Below are 21,232 nucleotides of genomic sequence, written 5' to 3' on the forward strand. Positions count from 1 at the left end.
TATCAAAAACAAAATTCCTCATAAATAACTTCTTCTAATCATATAAACCAACAAAATTTGGCAATGGGCATACCCCAAAAATCCTTAAATCACAAAAAAGAAAAAGAAAAAAACCAACTCTTTATCAAAATCCTACTACTTGTGCTTCATTGTAACACCAAGTTCACCAGCAACAATAACAGTAGTAGCCATATTAAGAAACATACCATGCTCAACAACACCAGGAAGTCTCAAAATCTCATCACTTGCAGCATTCAAATCCCCAATTGCTCCCTCAAAAAACAAATTTACAATATAATTATTGTTATCAGTAACAAAAGGTACTACTTCTCCACCATTCTTTTCACACACCCTTTAACTTTGCAACACACCCAACTTCAAATTTCTCTTCAAACAAATTCCTCAACCTCGTTTCCGTAAACTTCCAACAAAATGGTACAACTTCAATTGGCACAGCATCCCCACTCCCACCTAAATTCTTCACAAGCTTTGTTTCATCAACAATGACAACAAATTTCTTGCAAGTAGACTCAACCATTTTTTCTCTTAACAAAGACCCACCTCTACCTTTAATAAGATTCAAGTATGGGTCAACTTCATCCGCCCCATCGATTGCCAAATCCAGAATTGGGTGTTTATCAAGATCTGAAAGAGGAATACCCAATGACAAAGCTTGTTCTTGAGTCTTTTTTGAGGTTGGTATTCCAACAATGTTTTTCAATTTCCCTTGGTGTAATAACTCTGCAATTCTATCAACAGCGTGTGTTGCAGTTGAACCTGTACCTAAACCTATAACCATACCCGATTCAACAAACTCAACAGCTTTATAAGCAGCAATTTTCTTTAACTCATCTTGAGTTGGAAGAAGATGTGAAGTTTGGGGTGGTTCAATGGTGGAAATAAAATGTATTGGGGGTGAAGATATAGCCATGTTAATTGAAGATAAGAAATGGAGTTTGTCTAAAAGGAGAGGATTTATAGAAGGAATGGGAAGAAAAAATTGGATAGGATTATGTGAGCCATTGAAAATGTAAAAGTGTTTTGAGGAAATGCCTGAGAGAGATAATAAGACTGCCTGCCTTTATTGATTTTTTTTTGGGGTCTAAACTCTAAATGCAAATAATGAACGTTTCTGAGAGGTTTCCTTGAAATGCTTAAAAACAGACAGTAAAGTGTTTTCAGAGAGAAGATTTTGATTGCTTTTTATGTGCGGTTCGCAGACCAGATTCTTGCACTTTATTTTACCATATCTAATCCTATTCCCGAATACGAAATGTAGTAGTATATATAGTATAATGCGAATGACCTTGTACTAAGTTTAATTGTACATGCCTACACCACGAGATAAGGGTGGAATTCAAGCTAAACTAGCCGAATTACACAAGTTTTAAATTGAGCTCGGCAAGTTTGAGCCGAGTTTAAACGAGCAGAGCCCAAGCTGCTTGGTTATTTTACATTACAGATATGCTATTTAAGCTAAACGAGTCGAGTTTCATCAAGCTCATTTGTTACACGAGCTTTAATTTGAATTCGAGCTCGGCTCATATAGTTAAACGAACAAGTTCGAGCCGAGCCTGAACCGCTCGGCTCAAATTCCACCCTTCCCACGAGATAGAGACTTGATGGGATAGGCATTCAGATGAGAAAAGGCATGTAACGCACATTTGAAGTGGGCAAGTTGCGTACTGTATACGAAAATTAAAATACAAAAATGGCCAAAGTGGTGTTTTGGACCGTATATAATGGAGCGTTCAAAGATGACAAATATTCTGATTTATTGTTATTATAAGCCAAAAAACAAGGGATGGTTGATTCTAAGATGTCTCTTTCCTTTAAAGAGCTGAGACGTGTTCATATGAATTGATGATCATGATGTGAATGGAATTTGGCTGATGTTGCAGTTTATGTTTTCCAAATTTTATGTGGCTTTCAGCTTTGGAAAATTTGCATTTTAGAAGTTTCAAAACTTACAACCTCTAAACTTTCTATTCTAATAAATGTTGGTTGCGTGAGTTAGTGAGTATATCAGTATATGCCAATATTTTTTCACGGAAATTCTGATACTATGTTCTCTTGGTTGCATTGAAGCTCTACGTGCACGTTGCAAATGAAGACATATTCTGTATTTCATTCGGCGCGAATTAAGATGGTAGTCTCAAAAATGGTAAAAGGGCTAAATGATAAAAATCCACCGATAGTTTGGTAAAAGTGGACGTTGATTTTGAATGGAGCAGAAGAGTTCCAACTTCCAAATTTTCATCAAGCTTGGGACAACTACCAGTTTTTCTCATTCATTTAGAAGCCAAGTTAAACTGGACCAAAACAATTCAAGTCAGATTTTGCAATAAGCTGGTGATATCATCTTAAAAGAATTAGTTAGACGATTTTTACGTACATGCCGACCATACACAACCCAAAATTTGAATACTTAGACAAAATGTTCCTTGTGTATCTCAAATATATGGCAGCAGATTAAAGTAAATGACAATATACATGGTAACAGATAAAAGGGCAAAGATGTGCTGCCAGAAGAGAAGGGCCGAAGCCTCGCGAACTGCATACCCCCTTAAGCTGGCAATTGCTCCAAGTAATATGGCACTTGGAGTAGTGTACTGCAGTAGAAGCACAAACTTATACATCTGATCAGCACGATCCAATATGTTGAATTTACTTGCCAAAGCAACGACACCGATCCCAAATAGAGGAAGCACTAAGAGCCTTGCAACTGATATACCAATTGTTGTTTTTATTCCAAGTTTAGAATCATTTGGCCCTTCAGCAAGCATTCCTCCAAGAATTAGCATCACTGAAGGTACCATTGCACCAGCCAAAATTTCTAAACTATCTGTGAAGAAGGATAGAGGAGCATCAGAACCGAAAAATAGATCCTTCAGTTGTGGTACAATTCCGATAATGATAGCTAACAGAGATGCTATAGTTGGGGGTTGAAGGATATGCTGTATAGGGGTTTGTTCAGCAACTGTTCTAAACTTCCTCACCATCTTGGGTTCTGCCAAACATCTGATAGACTTGGGACTACTGCTACCACCTCCATCCGTCGTTGCATCAAGATCAGGATAACTTGTCTGTGAACCACCTGGAATACTACTAAATATACTGGCAATGGATGATTTCTTGGAAAATGCGGTTACTTTATCCTCAATGCCTGGCCATTCTGCTTCAATGAGGAGAGGCCTACTTACATCGTTAACAATTGCTTGTTCTTCAATCTCAGATCCTTCCTCAACAACTTCATAGTACTCCATTGGGGGTTCCATCATGTGGTAAACAAGGGTATACACTAGAATTACAGAGACCCACTGAGCAAAAGAAACATAAGCAACCCCATTACCTATGCAAATAGGGCCAAATGGGTTGTCGTGGCCATGACAAACTGATTCAACAGTAGCAATTGGAAGATTTCCAGTGTTGCTAAATCCTGTCATGATAATGGTGAGTCGGAAGAACTGAGGAGGTGGACGACATACAACTGTGACAAGGTATCCTAATAAGCAACCAATGCCAGTGCTAACTAGCACATTTACAGGAATGAACCACCAATGCATAAAGTTATGGAGTGTCATATGTTTTCCCAGATGGGTGAAGATAAGGCAAGGCATAAACAGCGCGAATACGAGCTTGCTGAGGAGCTTAAAAGTTGCTCTAGGAACAAGTTCAATTTTCGGGTTCACAAGGACTATGCCTATTACAGTAAGGGTGAGGAGTTTCAACAAAGGCACCACGGCACTTAGGATATTGTAATGAAAACTAATATCACCATAAGAGAACAGCCCCGACATGTTTCTTCTACGTGTTCAATGTATTTGAAGATCTAGAACCAAACTAATTGAAACCCAGTCAATATCAATAGTCCTACATCATCATCAACACGAAAAGTAAGAAAACTAAAATCCAATCGACATAGAATTGTTAAATATATTAGAAAAATTGTTGAGTGCTCAATGTAATAAAATGAGATGTTCTAATCCAAAAACCAGTTCCATAAGTATTGTAGATTATAAAATAATACAGTGAATTCAAAACAAACTAATAACAACCGGATAGAGTGAAATGGCATTTATATATATAAGATTCTAACGTATAACGGATACTTTTAACAAGAAAAACGTATATTGAAGCTGAAACGGGTCAGAATAATGAGAGAGGACTTACAAGGTGGAGAAGTTGGGAGAGATCATGAAAATACAATTAGCTTTGCTTTCAATGGAGGGACGTAGTTTGTGGACTTGCATCAGCAAAGTTTTGCAACACATAATAAGCCACAATTCACGGTTTGTTTGACACAGAACCTTCCCCTTTTCCTGTCTCGTAGCAGCAAACGTATGCCTCCATATTCTTGTTAGGACCTTCCGCAACCTCATACCAAAGTTTTTGGGTTTTAAGGCCAATCTTGGCCACATTTTATCTTAAAAGCCACAATTCATTTTATTTAAACTCCTTTCTTGACACAGACTATTGTCAACATATTCTGATCCTCATTATAAAAAATTGTGAAGAAAAAAAGTGTCTTTACGTCACTGATTATTTAAGAATAATTAAGCATGTCCGAGCATATAGAAAATCCTCCCAAGTGCGCATTTCTCACATCTCCCAATCTTGCCTCTACATCCATATGTAATAAGATCTTCATACAACATATAATATCTATTCACCATCTCTCTCTTTTTGGATCAGCGCAAGGTTTTAGCATGCCCAGAAGACCGTTTTAAGTATTTATAACTCATCTGCTAATGGCAAATGCAGAAGGAAAGGAATTCAAAGTTACAATTAAGAAAAAGAGGAATTTAATGGAATTACAACAGAACATGCCCATCAAGGCGCATCATTTTCCTAAAAGTTAATATCCCCTAATGGGATTTTCAAACATCCTACATACACTCCTACCTGTAACTGTAAGACGAAATCAGTTATCATGTACTTTCTGAAAATTGTAATGGTGTGTTGGCATAGAGAAGTGTGTAAAATAATTCAACTTCGGGTAAGCTTTGAATGATCCTTATAAATCGGTTGTTGCTTGGATCTTCAAGAAGTAAGGGTCCCATCTGTGCAATTCGCGGCAAGAGCTTAGCCAGTGGAACTCCTGATGATGGATTGCCTCCTGACTGCAACCCAACATCGTTCATCAGAGCATCCACCACCGATCTCAATGATACTTCCATGACATTCCCAAATTCCGCACTGTCAGAAACACATGGAAGAATACCAAAAAATGATAAATATAAAATGTTATCAGCAGTCAGTAGCATGATTCACAAAGAGACAAACATTTGAAACTTTACATGACGGAGATATTGAACATATCTGCCCTTTCACACAGCATATTTTCAAACTGAAGTTGCTGCGATAAGGCTATTGAATGTTGAAAAGGGTTGATGAAGCTTACTGGAAAATAAGACGCTGGGTGGGAATCAGGAACAGAACAGACAGGATAGATAAGTTTGGGAAGTCAGTAGGTCCATTGGGGTATATACCCCCCCCCCCACACACACACACAAATAATGGGGGTTCATCCCTAACTAACCCTATATATTTCATGGGAAATAACGCCTTGTTTTTTGAAGGCAAGGTGAGCTAGGAACGTTTCTATAATGCCCTTTAGAGTTGGTCATCTTAAGAATTTCCATTCCTTGCCAAGAAGGATTTAAGAGTTAATTACTGCTTTTAACTCTACCCGTGTTAATATGGTCCCAGATGCTTCAAACATCTGAGCAACTCACCATAAATCAGAAACTTCTTGCATTCTTTCCAGCACATGGAAAGGTGATGCCTATTCTCAAAATAAACATTATGTAGCACTCAACTATTAATCGGGGATTGGGAGGGAAACCTACCTCAGTAAGACAGCACGAGCCTCTCCAATTAGTTGGTCTAATTTGTTGACACCGGGATGTACTGAAGTATCATCAGAACTCTTGGAATATGCAATCATTGACTGCTCGTATGAGTTGGCGTCTTCGGGAAGCAAGTATGTCATCCAATGATGAAGGTCCCCCACGTTCATGAACGTCTTTAATATTTGCAACACGGTTTCTTGCAGAAGAGTAGTATTGAAGAGATCCCGCAGCTGCTTTCTGCATACAAGGCAACTTTACGAATGTGAACACATTTACAAGCATAGACAGTGAATTCTTAAAGTAATAGAAATATTGAAGACACATGGCAAGATTTAACCTCCTTTTCTTTGGGGGGGGGGGGGGGATTGCTAGTCTAAACACACAGTATATAAGACTGAATCACATGGTCTATGTATCGTTTCTGCTAAAACATATGATAAATTCTGATATGAAATACGGATTCAAGCAGAAAACCCAAGCATTGCAAACAGACTTTAGATTGTGCCTTAATGATCTGAACTCAACCATGAAGAATGAAACAAGAGACAGGACTATGCATACATTGATATGGGCATAAATATGCAGACAACATGTGCTAAATGTTTTCTGGAGAATTGTCATGTGCTTTGTTAGATTTGGATAAAAAAACAAAGATAAATCAAAGACCTAAAGAAGCATCCTCATTCTTTTCTACAAGGAGAGGATGGAAGGTCCCAGAGACTTACCTAATTAAGAATCAAGCATTGGAAGGGGAATAACAATGCAGGCATGCAATGAAGTAGTTCAAGCCATATTCAAATATTGAAGAATTTCATATTCAATGCAGGAAGAATCTGAAGAAACTAAGTTTGGGACATCATTAGGTCCTTCAAATGAGTCAAAATGGTGTATGAATCAAGACAGAGCATACCATACTAGAATTTGTTTGTGTTGTCCGCCTTTTCTGAACTTTCTATCAGTTTTCTTAAGACGGAATCCAGAAAGTTTAAAAGATATATTTTGTAACCATAGAATAATTGTTTCCAACAATCTGACCAGCAGCTCATTTTGTCAGGCTTGGGGTAATTGTAGCCTAAGGTTCTAGGTTCAAACCCCACTCTCAGCATGCAGTAGACGACTTGGGCCCTGGGGATTTTCTATTCATAAGGGTGGGGTCTGGGAGGTTTGAAGTCAAAAAAAAAGCCACGAGACGATAGAACAGGGGGATTTTGACTATATAGCTAATGTACAGTAATCCAAAACAGATGTTTCTAAAAATGCATCCAACTTCAATTTGTCTGATTAAATGGATTAATGAGTTATCTCACCCTTTGAGAACTTCTGTCGCTGCCATCTGCATATTATGAATCAATTTGACCATACCATACTTGGGGAGATAATCAGCAGTAGCAAGAAACACTTGTTGGCTAACTTGGCCATGCCTATCAAATTGGTCGACTTCCTCCTACACAAAGACATTACAAGGTAAAAGAAGAAACAAGAAGATACATTTATCTGAATCTATCAATATACGTGACTCTACAATGAGGAAAAGAAACTGTACATCCGACTCATTATAACTGAACAAACATAAAATGTAGGGGTGGCAGTTTTGTACACGACCCGCTAACCCGACACGAAATTAGCGGGTTTGGGTTGGAAAAAAAAGTTTTTGGGTCATTTAAGGGTTGACCCGCTGAACCCATCATATCATTGGGTTGGGTTAGGGTCACATATGTTAACCCAAGTAACCCGTTAGTAGACCCGATTAGTTCTCAGGTCTAATGGGTCGGGTCATCAACCCGTGACCTGTATAACCTATTTTAAGATAAGTTTCCTTAGTTTTTAAGATCTCATCATCCCAACTACCTAAAATAAACGACTAAAAAGAGAAGAATTAGCCATCATATTGATTCATTCGATAATTATATGTTTCGTTATTCAATTTTCATTGATATGTAATTGAATTATGGATGGTTTTTGAGAATAAATACATATTTTTTTATATATATTTTTTTGATAAAATTGTGAAATACTAAACATTTTGCATACATGTTATATGTGAATCCGATCCAAAACTGATCTGAAATTGACCCAGTGGCTTAGCGGGTCACCCGTTATATAGGCGGGTTGGGTTTGGGTTTGACAAACTCGACACGATTAGTAATTGGGTCGGGTTTGGGTTTACTCTCCTAACATGTGACCCGAATATAACACGACACGAACCCACCCAAACACAACCCATTGCCACCCCTAATAAAATGTCACAGGCCAGCAGAAAACCATATCAATTCTGCCTCCAGTATAGGATCCATCATCCTTGAACAAATACATGGACTCTCTGCCCTTCTTGGTTTGCTGCTTGGCTTGAAGAGTACCTTAACTTATCAATCGTCTGTATTACGCTTCCCCAACGAAGGGTACACAATTTACGAAAATTTAATGGACGGCATGAAGGCCTGAAAGACTAAAATAGTGGAGACCCATCCTATCAGTTTTGCGATCTCTTCCGAACACACGACTTTGATTGTGCAAGAGTCAGCAGCATTAACTCTAGCCACAGTGATTCTAAGGTATTGTACTCATTCTTAAAATTCCCCATTGTCCTCTCAATTTCTAAAAAAATGCCGTCTTTAAAAAAGACACTTCAAAATCTTTTCAATCCAAAAATCACCTAGAATAACTGCACTAGATTCCCTAGAATAACTGGACACTTGACATGCAATTTCTACTATCACCTATAACTCCTAGACCACTCTGATATTAGCATACACCCGATAACTACTTCTACACATGAAAACTTATGGTTGACGATCACAATCTTTAGCCAAACTTTGTAAAGGTCAGGGAGACAGGGAGCACCTTTTACTATTGTGAAAAGTAAAATATGTTATATACTATGACGAAAGAAAAGGAAGTAGAGTATGAGATATTCTACAACACAAATCCAGTAGTGCAATAACCAAAAAGAGAGAGTCACTCAGTCATCCATTCATAGTTAACAAAACAATACTGCTGAATTATTCCATGTAAATGCAACCAATAAGTTTTCCATTTCATACACCACAACATACTTGGAGGGAAAAAAAAAATCAGAGGAAAAAATATTTAGCAGCTGAGACATGAAACAGGGTGTTTTAGTTTGTATGCATTAGATGTGTCCTAACAATTGTTGACCTTCTAGAATTTATACTTGGGGTTGGGATTTCTGTTCCAATTGAACACATAGTTTTGTGTGTAACCAAAATCCATATAAACTCACTATGCACACGTGGCGAGTATCTTTCAACTCTTATACCATAGGTGTTTGAGGCATGGGGTGAAATGATGGCATGAGCAATCACCACCACCACACCCCACGTAGACTGTGACAAGGAAAATCAAAAGATGTATTATAAACCCCATATAGCTGGGAAGCTGAGTGATGTAAATAGAGAAAACTTCGAAGCAGAAATGAAAGGGTCTTACCAGTAGATAAGACGCTCCCATTCCTCGAGCTGTATCAATGTAGAGATGTCTCCCTAAAATGTTGACTTGAACTCTGATGTATAAGTTGAGTACCGTCATTGCCCATAATGACACCGCCAATCTCGTGAAATCTAGTAAAACAACACGAAAAAGACAAAAGCAACTTAAATGAGCTAGAAAACCAAGTGCAGATAATGTAAACCAGACAATGTTGTGTAATATTCAAGTGGCAGTTCATACTTAGAATTTTCAGATTTTCCCATATCTCAATCTTCTCCAAAGATGTCAGTGTATCCTTTTCTAGCTTTAATCTATCAGTCAGCTGTGAATGATCTAATTCATCAGATACCCGATTCAGCAAATAGTACATAGCATAAGGTAACGATGTCGAATCAACTATTCTCTGAATGCTCTCAAAATGAGCTTGCAGCCTATCAAACCAAAAACAACAAATAAATTCCACTACTAAACAAAATGAAACTTTAAAAAAAAAGTCCAAGAGTGTTATTAACTAACTGTGCTTTAATGAGTTCATCGGTTTCGCGCTCCCTTTCAAGCTCCCTCTCTAAATCCAAAAGCCTCTGTCTATGACCATTATAAAGCTTATACAAAACATACCCACTCCCTAAAAGCCCTACAGTAACAAAAACCTTCCTCTTATTTCTCCTCCAGAAATTCCTACATTAAAACACACAAAGAAATGAATAAAGCTACAAAACAGTAATAAGTTATATAAAAATGAAAGTTACATTTTTCTGCTAAGAAAGAAACATATCCAATGAGTATTGGGAATGGGATTCTGGAGGCATAAGAGAAGATGGGGTTTAATAGTGTTTTTACTAGGAAGGTTTAAAGGTGTTTGAGGAAATGACTGAAAGAGAGAGTTAAGAATGGAAGGTGATAAGAGTCTCCTATTCCTTTTTTTTTAACTTTGGTTTTGGAGATGTGTCACTTTCAAGTTTCAACCAGTTATTATTTCATCGGGTTGTCGGAGAGGTCAATGATCTAGAGTCTAGACCTGAAATTAAAACTCAAGCGCCACTTGATAAACTACTTGGACCTAAGTTCAAATCCCACGTATTATTACTCTTGGGGTAGTTTAGTCACTTCATTAGACGCACCATCACTTCACTTGTTTTACCGATTTAATAGTGTTCAAAACAAGGCCCAAAATATCGATATCGATGAATATATCGGTGTACCCAAAAACCGATATATTTCAGATATATCCATTTTTTTTGGTAACCAGTCCAAACTATTTAAAATATCATAAATATCGGATATATAATATCGAAAATATCGGATATATATCGGGAATATATTGGAAATATCGGATTTATATTTTAAAATGGTCAAAAAGTCAACTGATAAATATCGATTATATCGGAAATATCGATTATATCGGCGATATAAAGTTTCATATCGGAAATTCCGATATATATTGGAAAAAAATGGGTTCTATATTCGGTGGATATATATCGGAAATATCGATGTCGGTGTACCAAAATACCGATATATATCGGCGATATATCGGATATATTTTGGTCCATGGTTCAAAATAGGGGTGTCTCAACCGACTCACCTAGACCCAAATCATTTAAAATATCGGTTGACTGATTAGGCAGGTTTAGGCAGATTAATTGGTTTATAGGTGGTGTAGTCAAGTTTTTTTGGTTTTTTGAATGATTAAATGTTGAAAATAAAGACCCGTATAGACTTAAGATTTGAATGAGTTTAAAAGATTAAAGTCTAATGTAAATCATATATCACTATAAGAAATAGTATGTTTTTATACGAAGTCGATCTTTTTCAACTATTATGTATTTATGTAATAAGTATTTTTGTTTGTATTTATTTTTTGAGTTATGGTAAAAAAAAATTTAATTTTTTTTTAGTATATGTGTGTATTACTTAGTGTTTATTATTCCGAACGGAATATTGGAATTATGACAAATATTTTGGTTTTTTTTAAATCATAAAACCAGTATAAAGTTGGAATATTGATAATTTTGAAATTAGTCAAAATTCCAAATATAACATAGGTCGAAATATTATGAATTTCGGTTTTTAGATTTTCGAAATCCCAAACTATGGTATTACTATATATATTATGAAAAAAAATCGCTCAACACTTAGATCGCCTAGGCGCTCTTCCACCACCCGACTACCGCCTAGTGTTTTTTAGAATATTGCGATTTATACATTTGAAGAAAGTATGAAACACCAATCTTGACAACAAATAGATCCCCAGTGGCCAAGATTCATGGTATTTTGGTGTGGATGAATGATTGATGAAGGATTGAAGATGATTTTCATCACATTCTAGAAGATTTGGTGTTGATGTTTGAATGGGTATCACCTCAAATCATAGACAGGCAAAAGTTCAAAATATTAGCCAACAGCCCAAAATATTTTGAAACGCAAGTAGCCCAAAGCCCAAACCCGTTAATTACATCACAACAAATAAGTACGTGAAAAGTTATTATTCCACAAAACCCTAAACCCAAAGAAGAAAAAACAAGATGGCTGAAAAGTTACCACACGAAATCATCATCGAGATTCTCTCAAGACTCCCTGCAAAGACACTCATTACTTTCAGGTGCGTTAGCAAGCCATGGCGTAGTCTCACTTACGATACTAACTTTATAAAAATGCATTTAACTAGAGCACTTGAAAGAGATGATTTGAATCTCTTTGTTACCGAAACAAGTTTGAATCACAAAAAGGTGGAACTTAAAGGACTAGATGATGATGGAAATGAAGTGGAGTCTAGACTGGTGTCTGGATTTGAGTGCCATACACATTTGTACTGTATTGATGGGACTTTGTTTGATAAACTGGTTGAACTTAGAAACCCACTTGGTATGACTTTTACTAATTTGTTTGGTCCACCATTTGATGATTCTAAAGTAATGGGTACTTGTAATGGGATTGTTTGTTTAGCTAGAAGGAATATTGTTTTATTATTGAATCCGACTACTCGAGAGTTTAAGGTGGTGCGATTTGGAGAGGAATTTGACTTTGATTATCATCAGAATAATGGATTTGGTTATGATGGTTCTACTGATGATTATGTGTTGGTGAAGTTTATCAATGGTAATGGATGTGAATCCAGTATTAATGTTTACTCGGTGAACGATACTTTGTGCTCCACGGTTTCAGATGTTCCTTATACGATTGCTGATGATAAAGCGTTGGGAATTTTTTTGAATGGGGCTTTTTATTGGTTAGCATATGGAAAAGGAAAATACTCCAAAGCAATAATCTCGTTTGATATTGAGCAGAAAGCGTTCCGAGAGGTTCAGACACCAGTTTGTATGGGTAAACTTGCTGAGGTAACTATAGGGGTAACTATAGGGAAATTGCGGGGGAAACTTTGTATGTACTGCAAGTATTACGATGAGACTGGTATTGAGATATGGGTGATGGAAGATTATGGTCCAAGGGTCTCTTGGTTTAAATTACTTGCCATTCCAGAGGCTGGCTACAAGCAACGATCATATGATTTGGCTAGTCATTATAAGCTGAATTCAATGCCAATATGTTTTGCCAAGAATGACAAAGTTGTACTGATGGATAAGAGCAATCTAGTTTTTTATGACCTGAAGCAAAAAACTGGCAGACGTCTTGAGATTCATAATAATTTGGATTGGTCTAAAATTGACAGATTAGTGACTCCAGTTGCGAGCCTTGTCTCATTAAAATCTGGTACTTATGTTGGGAATGCTGTTAGTGTTGAAGGGGAAGAGCAAGTGTAGGAGGATTGCATCCAATAAATGGCAGGTAAAAGTACCGTTAGAGATTTTGAAGTGTCATTTTATATTCACATTTATAACTTTATATTGTGCTATGTAGTTATTCTCTATCAGTTAGTTGTACTGTGTTAGTTGTACGCATAAACAAACACTTTTATTAGGCCAACAGATTCAATATGTAAAGAAAGGCTTTTCTTGTTTATCCATGATTAGGAAATGTACCTGACAGAGTTTTCCTGTTACTCTATGTAGACCCAATAGGGCTGGTGTTACCATCCGGTCATTACAAGGTTCTACCTGAAAAAACAAAAGACGGCCTCTAGGTAGATATACTTCAGAAGTCTTTTGAGAAAAAATGTTTTTAAGACCTCTTTTAATGGAATTGTGGTTATTTGTAGAGTATTTTTTTTTTTTTTTTTTAAAAAAAATTTCTGTCGTTGATCTGCATTATTCATGTACCTTGTCTAGGTCATCTCATCTGCTTTTGTGTTTCTATGTACTCTGAAGTTTTTTAAAACCTTCCACTCACATTTTTTTCGTTAATTTGTTATGTTAGTTGTAATCTTGTAAATCTGAGAGATTGGATTCCTGAACACATGTAATATTAGATTTGACCTAATATTGGGATCATACTATCAGGGTCTAAAGTGTCCAATATAGCGATAATTATTGGTGTTATATCACAAAATCAAAATCCCGATACTGATATTCCAGTCATATGATTACTGATTTTTTCTCCTTTTTCCTCTCAAATTTTCCTTGACATAGAGACATTGATTAGACATGTACCAGAACTTTGAGGATTAGGTGTATCGGACGATATGCCGACCTGGATAATTTGGGTCCTAGCTTACAATGTTTATGATTTCTTTTAGACAATATTTTGGGCATATCAGATGATATATTGATTGATTATAACATCCAAATTTACACATTTTCAACTGCACCCTAATTTTATCCTCGGCGACAATGGTTCTTTTGGAGTCTAGCAGTCTATTTGGATGATATCAGATGATATATTGGATGATGATAACATCCAATTTTACACATTTCCAACTGCACCCAAATTTTACCCTAAGCGACAATGGTTCTTTTAGAGTCGAGCAATCAATTAGGACCACTGCTCTTGACTGATTTTAAATATCTTGCTTCTTAGGTTTCTAAAGGTGATATATGATGTTTTATTGTGTTAGTTCCATTGTCTTTTGGTACTGAACTCATTATAGGCCAATGTAATTGGCTATAGTGGGTTAAGGTCCTCTATTTTGTAATAGAAGTGCAATATTTTTATAAAGATCCTTCTCATTTAGTATTTCACTTTTGGTCAGCTGACGTTGTATTTGGTCATACTCGTGAATCTTTGAGTACTTCTGCAGTTGTGCTTCATCTGACAATTTTGATGAATTTATAAACAGGTCGGGCCGTGGTGATGATTGTGATGTTGCTTCATTCCTGTTCAAGAGAAGGAGAGTGTTTCTGAATGGCATGGAGAAGGGGAGGAGACAGAGGATGTTTCGTAGGCTGGATTGGATTTTAGGGAAGAATGTGTCGGTTCTTTCCATACCTTGTAAAACAGGTTATCTTTGTTGCGTTGGGTGTATAAACCTGTGCCTGTTTTAACTATGTTTCTTTACCATAGATAGTCATATTAAATGACAAGTTATTTAGTTACTTTCTTTATGCCAGGCTTATTTCTTTTTGTGAATTGAATGAATTAGTTGAAACATGTTAGTGATGCACACATGAATCGCTTAGGTTGTGACAGGTGCTTGTTGATCTTAATGGTGTCATGTTCTTTTAATGAAAATATAGCACTTGATACTTCTGAGGATTAGGATAGGTTATATCTTTTTGCAATTTTGAAGAACACAGGAGACCTGCTTTCCTTTCTTTATACAAATTTATGAACAGAGGAAAATTTATGAATATAGCACTTGATACTCTAACTTGCATGAACATTTAGACATACTGGACTACTGGTTATGAATTTCTGGTTCAGAGAACCAAGGTAGTATTTGTTCGTAGATGGTCCATTTGCCAAAGTGACTCACCGAGTCATTAATCAAAATCCTCGAATTAAACCAATCTTCCAGTTTGGTTACATTCTCTTCCAGCCCAACTGATTCTATTTGTGTTTTGTTCTTCACTCTTGATTTCCAATGTAGTAGGAACTAGGAAGAGATTCCTACTTCTTAAACAGTGGACCTTACTTTTAAGAATGAGCTTACTTCCTTGCATGTGTTTCTCAAGAAAAGAATGATAATTTCTATGGGACGTACGTTAGTCTTATTTACTCAATGCTCATGCAGATGAACAATAGCACTTTCAAGTTTCAACTAAGACTTGAACACGACAAAATCTTACTCATCCAAATCCCATTTCGATGCAAAATAATAATAAGTGGTATATAACTGTATTAAAACGAGCTTCAATTGAATTCAAATGCCTAACGTGGTTGAACACCAGCACTTCTAACTAATCAGACTTATATAAACACGGCAAAATGTTACTCCTCATCGAATTCACGCTTAAACCATTCCCAATCCAATTTTAGAGACCTATTTTCTGGAAATACATTAAGAACACCAGGCAAACCGTTAAGCTTATTTGCGGTCTCCTCATCAATGGTAGCACCAAAACCAAATAAGCACCCCCCACATTCAATCCTGTAGATTTTTCTCTCTGCTTCTTCTTCACTTCCAACAACAGTAGCTAGAGTTCGAACGTAGCTATCAATTTGTAGCAACGGAGCAACCTCGCCACAAGGTTTCTCCAAAGAAATAAACCAATCCGTAAGATCGGGATCAAACTTCACTGCTCGAGACGACACTGAATAGCCAAGTTCACTATTGTCAGATTCACCAACAGGTCTCTCGAAATCTTCGGAAGTATACCCGTCAATAAGAATATCACTTGCAGACTCACTAGTATACTTCCAGCCAGACTTCGAACGGCTAATTGATAGGTTCAAAAACTTCACATACTCATCAAATGCATAATCTGGAAGCACATTTAAAACTTCAGAACGACCTTTAAGTTTATTTGCCGCCTCCTCATCAATTTCAGCGCCAAAGCCACAGGGCATGTCGTTCCACATTATGTAAATGCTATCTTCAGCTATTTCTGTACTACCAACAACTTCAGCTAGCATTTTGACATAGTAATATGTAAGGTACCGGGAGTGTAGATGAGTAGGAACTTTGTGTAGATCAGGTTGCTTTACGTTAACAAGCCACATATCGGAATTCCAATCCAAGTTCTTCTCAGAAAGATGATGAAAGTTGAAAATATTTTCAAGTCGGTGATTTGTATTGAGCGGTATGAATTGGTTGTCGGGTTCATTTGTCCTATCATTATAGCAAAAATCTTGCCATATATGAAAACCCGGAATATAAAGCCCTTGGATGAGTACAGAGTAATTCCATTCATTAATTTCAGCCCCAAAGCCAAGGTCATCGAAACATCTTCTTCACTTCCAACAATCTTAGCTAGAGTTTTTATATAATAATCAAACAACGCTTGCTCTGTACTAAATCTTATATTGTACGCGTCGCCTCTCAGTGTTTCAAAAAGCCAACGCCCCTTAGGGCGACGGTCCTGTACGGTACTGACGTGGTGTTTCATACACACACACGTATAGGTCCCCGTTGAGGCGGATTCCATTCATTTGAGTTGAAGCCACGTGACTGGTAAGCGAACCTATTCCAACTGCATGACAAAGACTTGGAGATGAAGTTGGTCTTGTGAGTGAAAAGGTGGAAAAAGATGAAGTGATGAGTTGGCCAAAGCGAGTGGGTTTGGAGAAGATGGCTTTAGAAATAGTTGAAGCCATTGTTAGGGTTTAAGAGTTTGATGTAGTGAGGATAAAAGTTTAAGTATTAGGGTTTAAGAGTTTGATGTAGTGAGGACAAAAGTTTAAGTAATAGGCTTAAGAGTTTTAAGTACAGAGGGCACTCTCATTACCCTAATCACTAAAAACTGCGGTCTGCTGGTGCCAGCAGTTGGCGGGTTTCGGACTATATTATTGCGTAAATTGTTTTCTTTTCATTCATGTGGTCATTTATTAACGAAATTACATCTTTATTTTTCCATCCACTTCATTATATATCAACTGAAACATCATTAAATTCATGCAATACCCATTCTTCATTCTTTAATATTGCCAGTATAGAGATATTGTGAAAAATGGCTTGGCCCTAGGGAAGAGGTTTTAGATTATTGTTTGTGTAAAAAGTTACATGTTATTAGACTCTGCCTTCTCACAACATATAAGAGCAAGTCCAATGGGAGGCTATATGGGTTGTTAAAGGCAAATATAGCACCCCAACCACAAAAATGTCATTTCAATGCGGCTGCTAAAAGAGTCTTAAATTTGGAAGGAGTAAAAAACTCAGCCAAAGTTAAGACCTTAAATAGCAACTGCTATAATAAGTTTGAAAGACGGACAATACAGTTTCTGCCGTCCGTGTGTTAAATTTCGACAGACGGTAGAAACTGTGACGTCTGTCCAAAAAAATTTCAAAAAATAATGGACAGACGGTAGAAACTCTGCGTTTGGATTGGTTTTTTGATTTTGGGGAGCCAAATTTGGCTAGGCAAGCTAAAAGGCCTATGTGACACTTTTAGCAGCCCAATTTAGCAGCCCAATTTAGCAGCCCAAATAGTTTGTCACTAAAAGGCAATCTAACTCTGTGATTTCTGACCTCCGCGTGCTGTCTTTAAAAATAATAGAATAATGGAAATTTTGTATGTACCGTGAACTTATCTTTTCCCACTTAATTAGGCTATTTAGCTGAAAATGGAGTTCTGCTATGTCACTAGTTCACCACACAGGAGTCGGTACATGGTAATAGCAATTTCACGCCGTTATTTGGCCCTGATACACCTGAAAAACAATAAATCTACCACCAGTAACGTCCGGGGGCCTATTTCCTTTCAGTTTGTCTCTCATTTGTATGAATTGACATGTTACTTTTGCCTATTTGAGTTCGGAAATTAAGTAAAAAGTGTTAGTAGTTTGTGCTTTAGTGAACTCTAACGAGTACATCAGGTGATTCTCCATTCCCTAACCAAAAGAAAAATTTTCATGACTTTAGGATTTTAGCCAGGGAGAGGAAAATATCCGAGAGCTAGCAATTTTTGTTAAGCCCAAACTTTCCTGTTTGAAATAAATTCTTTCTCCCATACTGATTGTCTTTACTTAGATTTTCCTATTATGGTTAGTTGTTAGTGACAAACTATCATGCAGACCGTAGTACTTGGTGACAAAGACCACATAGAATGTTTTTATGGTGTTTTTGAAGGTGGCACACCCCAAAATAGCAGCCTGTCTGATTTTCTTGAGATATATATGCTGCTTGCTTGGCTGCTAAGACTAATGTATTGTTTTATCATCCTTCTACTAGATGCATCCTTAGATATTATATTACTGCAAGAAGAGAGCCCAAAACATCATGCATCCTTTTCTCTCTCCTCTCGTTTTCAATTGAATCATGTCAATGTTTTTTTATCTATCTTCAGTTGTTTAGTTTGTCAATTGTGTTTTACTTTTTTTTCAATCAGTTAGGACTTAGATTATCATGAACAATTTTGGGAGTTTTACTTATTCTTATATGAATATTAAATCAGGGTTTTTGTACCTGAATATTCGAGGAAAATTATTTTCATACAACTATACAAAACAAACTTTGCTGAGAGAAAGTTTGAATATTTGCCTTCATAATTACATTACAAATATAGGTTTGCATCGTTTTGTTTTATAATAAGCAAAACACTTTCTTTCATAGAGTATTTGTTGTTTATCCTTGAATTTACTTTTTATTTTATGTTTTTCTTACTGTTTATGTATTTAGGTATTGTTAACACATGTTTCTTACAACTTTTCTTATGGCTACTACATCTGGGTCTCTCTGAAGCGATATCCAAAAGCTAGGTTTTTATTTCTTTTGCATATATGTTACGATTTTCTTGTTGTTCTAGTTTCTAGAGAACATTTTTTTTTTTCAAAAAAGGAACACATCTCTCCTTTATTTCACAATCTTACCTTTCTCACTTTGTTTTCTATCATTGTTTTTCGTCTTGTTCTTGTCAAAACTTTTACATGTTTCTTAAATATATTTTGAAAGATATGCTCTCACTAACGGCACTTCATGGTAAAATTTCACCACTTAGGCTGTGATTGTTTACCGTGTAAACTTGGAACTTTTCCATGACCAAAGTTGTATTGAACAGAGGATGAATCAAGGGATTGAACAAGGAGAGCTGGGGGTGGAAAAATGGTTTGGTAGACTACCAAAATATTTTGGTGAAAGTTTGCGGTCATTTTAGAACTGCCAAGTGTTTGCCTCTTTTTGCATAATTCGGCTGAGTTTGGTTGGTGGAAACACCTAACAAGCCCCTGATTTAGTCCCTGTTATAGTTCAATTTCTGAGTGGAAAAAGTTCACAAATTTGCAGAGATAATGAACACAGCCTTAAAAATAAAAATTGTCATTTGTTTTTCGAAACGGTAAAACGTCTACGTTTGTACTTCTGTTTCTGGAAAAATGTTTTGTTTTGCGGCCCATTTTTAGGTCTCCAACAGGAATACATGTTTTGCTGTTTTCTTAATGTTTTTGAAATACACATCTCTTTTTTATGAAAAAAAAAACGAAAATCTCCTTTATTTTCAAAAGTTCAGCTTATTTTTCTTACTATACTGTTCAACCATTTAGTATCTTCTTTTATACAGTTTCAAGTTATTTTGAAAAATCTTATGAAATTTGGTTTTCTTAGGAGGGTGTGATAGATGCTGCTGTGTAGTTTCTGTACATTTGCTGTTTACGTGCATATAGGTGCATCTAGAGGTATATTTCTTCTCCCCCTGTTATGTAAGCACAAGGCGTTGTTACGCTTCCAATCAATTAGGTTAGGGTTAGAATGTCGTCAACTTTTTATTTTTTCAGAGAAAAATTTAGCGGTTTTTCTTGTTTTCCATGTTTTTTGTTGAATCTGTGAACTTTAAATTAGGGAGCAAATACCTGAAGATTCAAGACAGAAATTTATTTTTGTACAACTTTAAAAAGCAAACTTTTCCAAGGGAAAATTTTGAAAATTTGCATTTAACTTACATGCAAACTAGCATACCCCAAGTACTCATTTTTCCGTACTAAACTAAAAAAATTCATTGTTTTGTTATAAAACCAGCAAAACTGTTCCATTTTAATGCTGAATTGTAGTCAATCTCCAATACTGAATTGACGCATCATCGATATGTTATGATGTTGATTTACCAATATTGTGCTTAGCACACAGTTAACTTGAACCGGTTTTTCAAGCCAATTTATTTTCCTTGTTTTAAAGGAGACTGTTTTTATCTGATTTTCAGACGTTGAAACAATGATTTGATTTGTTTGAAAGCTCATTTTTTCCCAAAAATGAAGGAACATATCTTCTTTATTTGGAAAGCAAATCTTCTTTCTATGTTATAGCAATGTTTTTGTACTTGTTCTTACAAAATATTTAACATGCAACCTAATAAATTTTTATAGTAATTGTGCTGACTGATGGTTCTTCTCAACCCTATTATGTTTTTTGGATTTGAGACACAATTCATTGTTAAAATTTAATAATTAGGCTGTGTGCTTGTTTATCCCATAAATTTGGAACTTTTCCATGACAGAATTGGTATTGAACAGAGGAGGAATCAAGGGCATAGGAAGGTGAGCATGGATTAGTAGACTGCCAAAATCCATTTGTGAAAGTTTGCTGCCATTTTTGAACTGCCAAGCTTTTCCCTCTTCTCGCATTTTTTGGTTGGATTTGGGTGTTCGCCTACCAAGTTCCGTATCTAAAACTCTATTCTAGTTCAATTGAGTGGTAAAATTTGACAAATTTGCAGGTTTAAAACAAAATTGCCCTTTTCTTGAAATTTTACAATAAAAAGTCAATTTTGCAAAATATCTTTAGTTCTTCAACACAAATTTACGTTCAGTTACTTATTAAATTTTTTACAAATCACGTCTATTATTTCTTGTTTAAAAAAACCTTATTTCTCATTTAGTTTTAAAGTTTTAGCTTATCTTTCTCAACTACGGTTTCCATTGTTTATATTTGTTTTAAAGTTGGTTGTTACACAGATTTTGTCAGTACTCAACCCCTGGAAATTTAGTAGGTTTATTTCTGGCTGTCAACATGG

At 36.1% G+C, this 21,232-nt stretch overlaps 4 protein-coding genes and 1 pseudogene across 6 annotated transcripts; 1 reads left to right on the forward strand and 4 right to left on the reverse strand.

Moving 5' to 3' along the window:
- On the reverse strand, positions 1–1,241 carry LOC147521426 (putative ribose-5-phosphate isomerase 2). Its single transcript, XM_086566218.1, is given in 2 exon segments — positions 1–352; positions 354–1,241. Coding segments are annotated over 2 exon segments (795 nt in total). The 5' UTR covers positions 932–1,241; the 3' UTR covers positions 1–135.
- A 1,096-nt stretch (positions 1,242–2,337) lies between these two features.
- LOC147521427 (protein PIN-LIKES 2 pseudogene) lies at positions 2,338–4,358 on the reverse strand (annotated as a pseudogene). Its single transcript, XR_015198776.1, has 2 exons — positions 4,174–4,358; positions 2,338–3,873 (listed from the first exon to the last, which is right to left on the reverse strand). The product of XR_015198776.1 is annotated as a protein PIN-LIKES 2 pseudogene (transcript).
- Positions 4,359–4,702: 344 nt separating this feature from the next.
- LOC147521428 (peroxisome biogenesis protein 3-2-like) lies at positions 4,703–10,421 on the reverse strand. Of its 2 annotated transcripts, none has more exons than XM_086566286.1 (7): positions 10,052–10,421; positions 9,819–9,980; positions 9,543–9,733; positions 9,303–9,433; positions 7,163–7,299; positions 5,853–6,092; positions 4,703–5,199 (listed from the first exon to the last, which is right to left on the reverse strand). In XM_086566286.1, coding segments are annotated over exons 1-7 (1,131 nt in total). In that variant the 5' UTR covers positions 10,054–10,421; the 3' UTR covers positions 4,703–4,931. The 2 variants fall into 2 exon arrangements, with proteins under 2 accessions (XP_086422412.1, XP_086422466.1); XM_086566340.1 differs by having other exon boundaries at positions 9,815–9,980; positions 10,052–10,095.
- Positions 10,422–11,404: 983 nt separating this feature from the next.
- Positions 11,405–14,737, forward strand: LOC147521429 (F-box/kelch-repeat protein At3g06240-like). Its single transcript, XM_086566432.1, has 2 exons — positions 11,405–13,085; positions 14,473–14,737. Exon 1 carries the CDS (start codon positions 11,825–11,827, stop codon positions 13,058–13,060), a length of 1,236 nt encoding a protein of 411 aa, XP_086422558.1. The 5' UTR covers positions 11,405–11,824; the 3' UTR covers positions 13,061–13,085; positions 14,473–14,737.
- An 826-nt stretch (positions 14,738–15,563) lies between these two features.
- Positions 15,564–16,295, reverse strand: LOC147521430 (organelle RRM domain-containing protein 1, chloroplastic-like). The gene has a single exon (XM_086565685.1). The coding sequence runs from the start codon at positions 16,293–16,295 to the stop codon at positions 15,564–15,566; it is 732 nt and encodes a 243-aa protein (XP_086421811.1).
- Positions 16,296–21,232: the final 4,937 nt, after the last annotated feature.

The sequence above is a fragment of the Coptis chinensis genome, chromosome 1 (assembly GCF_015680905.1).
Source record: "Coptis chinensis isolate HL-2020 chromosome 1, ASM1568090v1, whole genome shotgun sequence".
Classification (NCBI taxonomy): domain Eukaryota; kingdom Viridiplantae; phylum Streptophyta; class Magnoliopsida; order Ranunculales; family Ranunculaceae; genus Coptis; species Coptis chinensis.

Coding starts and splice junctions, on each gene's coding strand:
- LOC147521428 (XM_086566286.1), bottom strand. Junction 9,734..9,818: donor GATGAACTCATTAAAGCACA/GTTAGTTAATAA, acceptor TTGGTTTGATAG/GCTGCAAGCTCATTTTGAGA. Junction 7,300..9,302: donor TGGGAGCGTCTTATCTACTG/GTAAGACCCTTT, acceptor GTCTTTGTGTAG/GAGGAAGTCGACCAATTTGA.
- LOC147521429 (XM_086566432.1), top strand. CDS start 11,825: ATGGCTGAAAAGTTACCACACGAAATCATCATCGAGATTCTCTCAAGA.
- LOC147521430 (XM_086565685.1), bottom strand. CDS start 16,295: ATGTGGCTTGTTAACGTAAAGCAACCTGATCTACACAAAGTTCCTACT.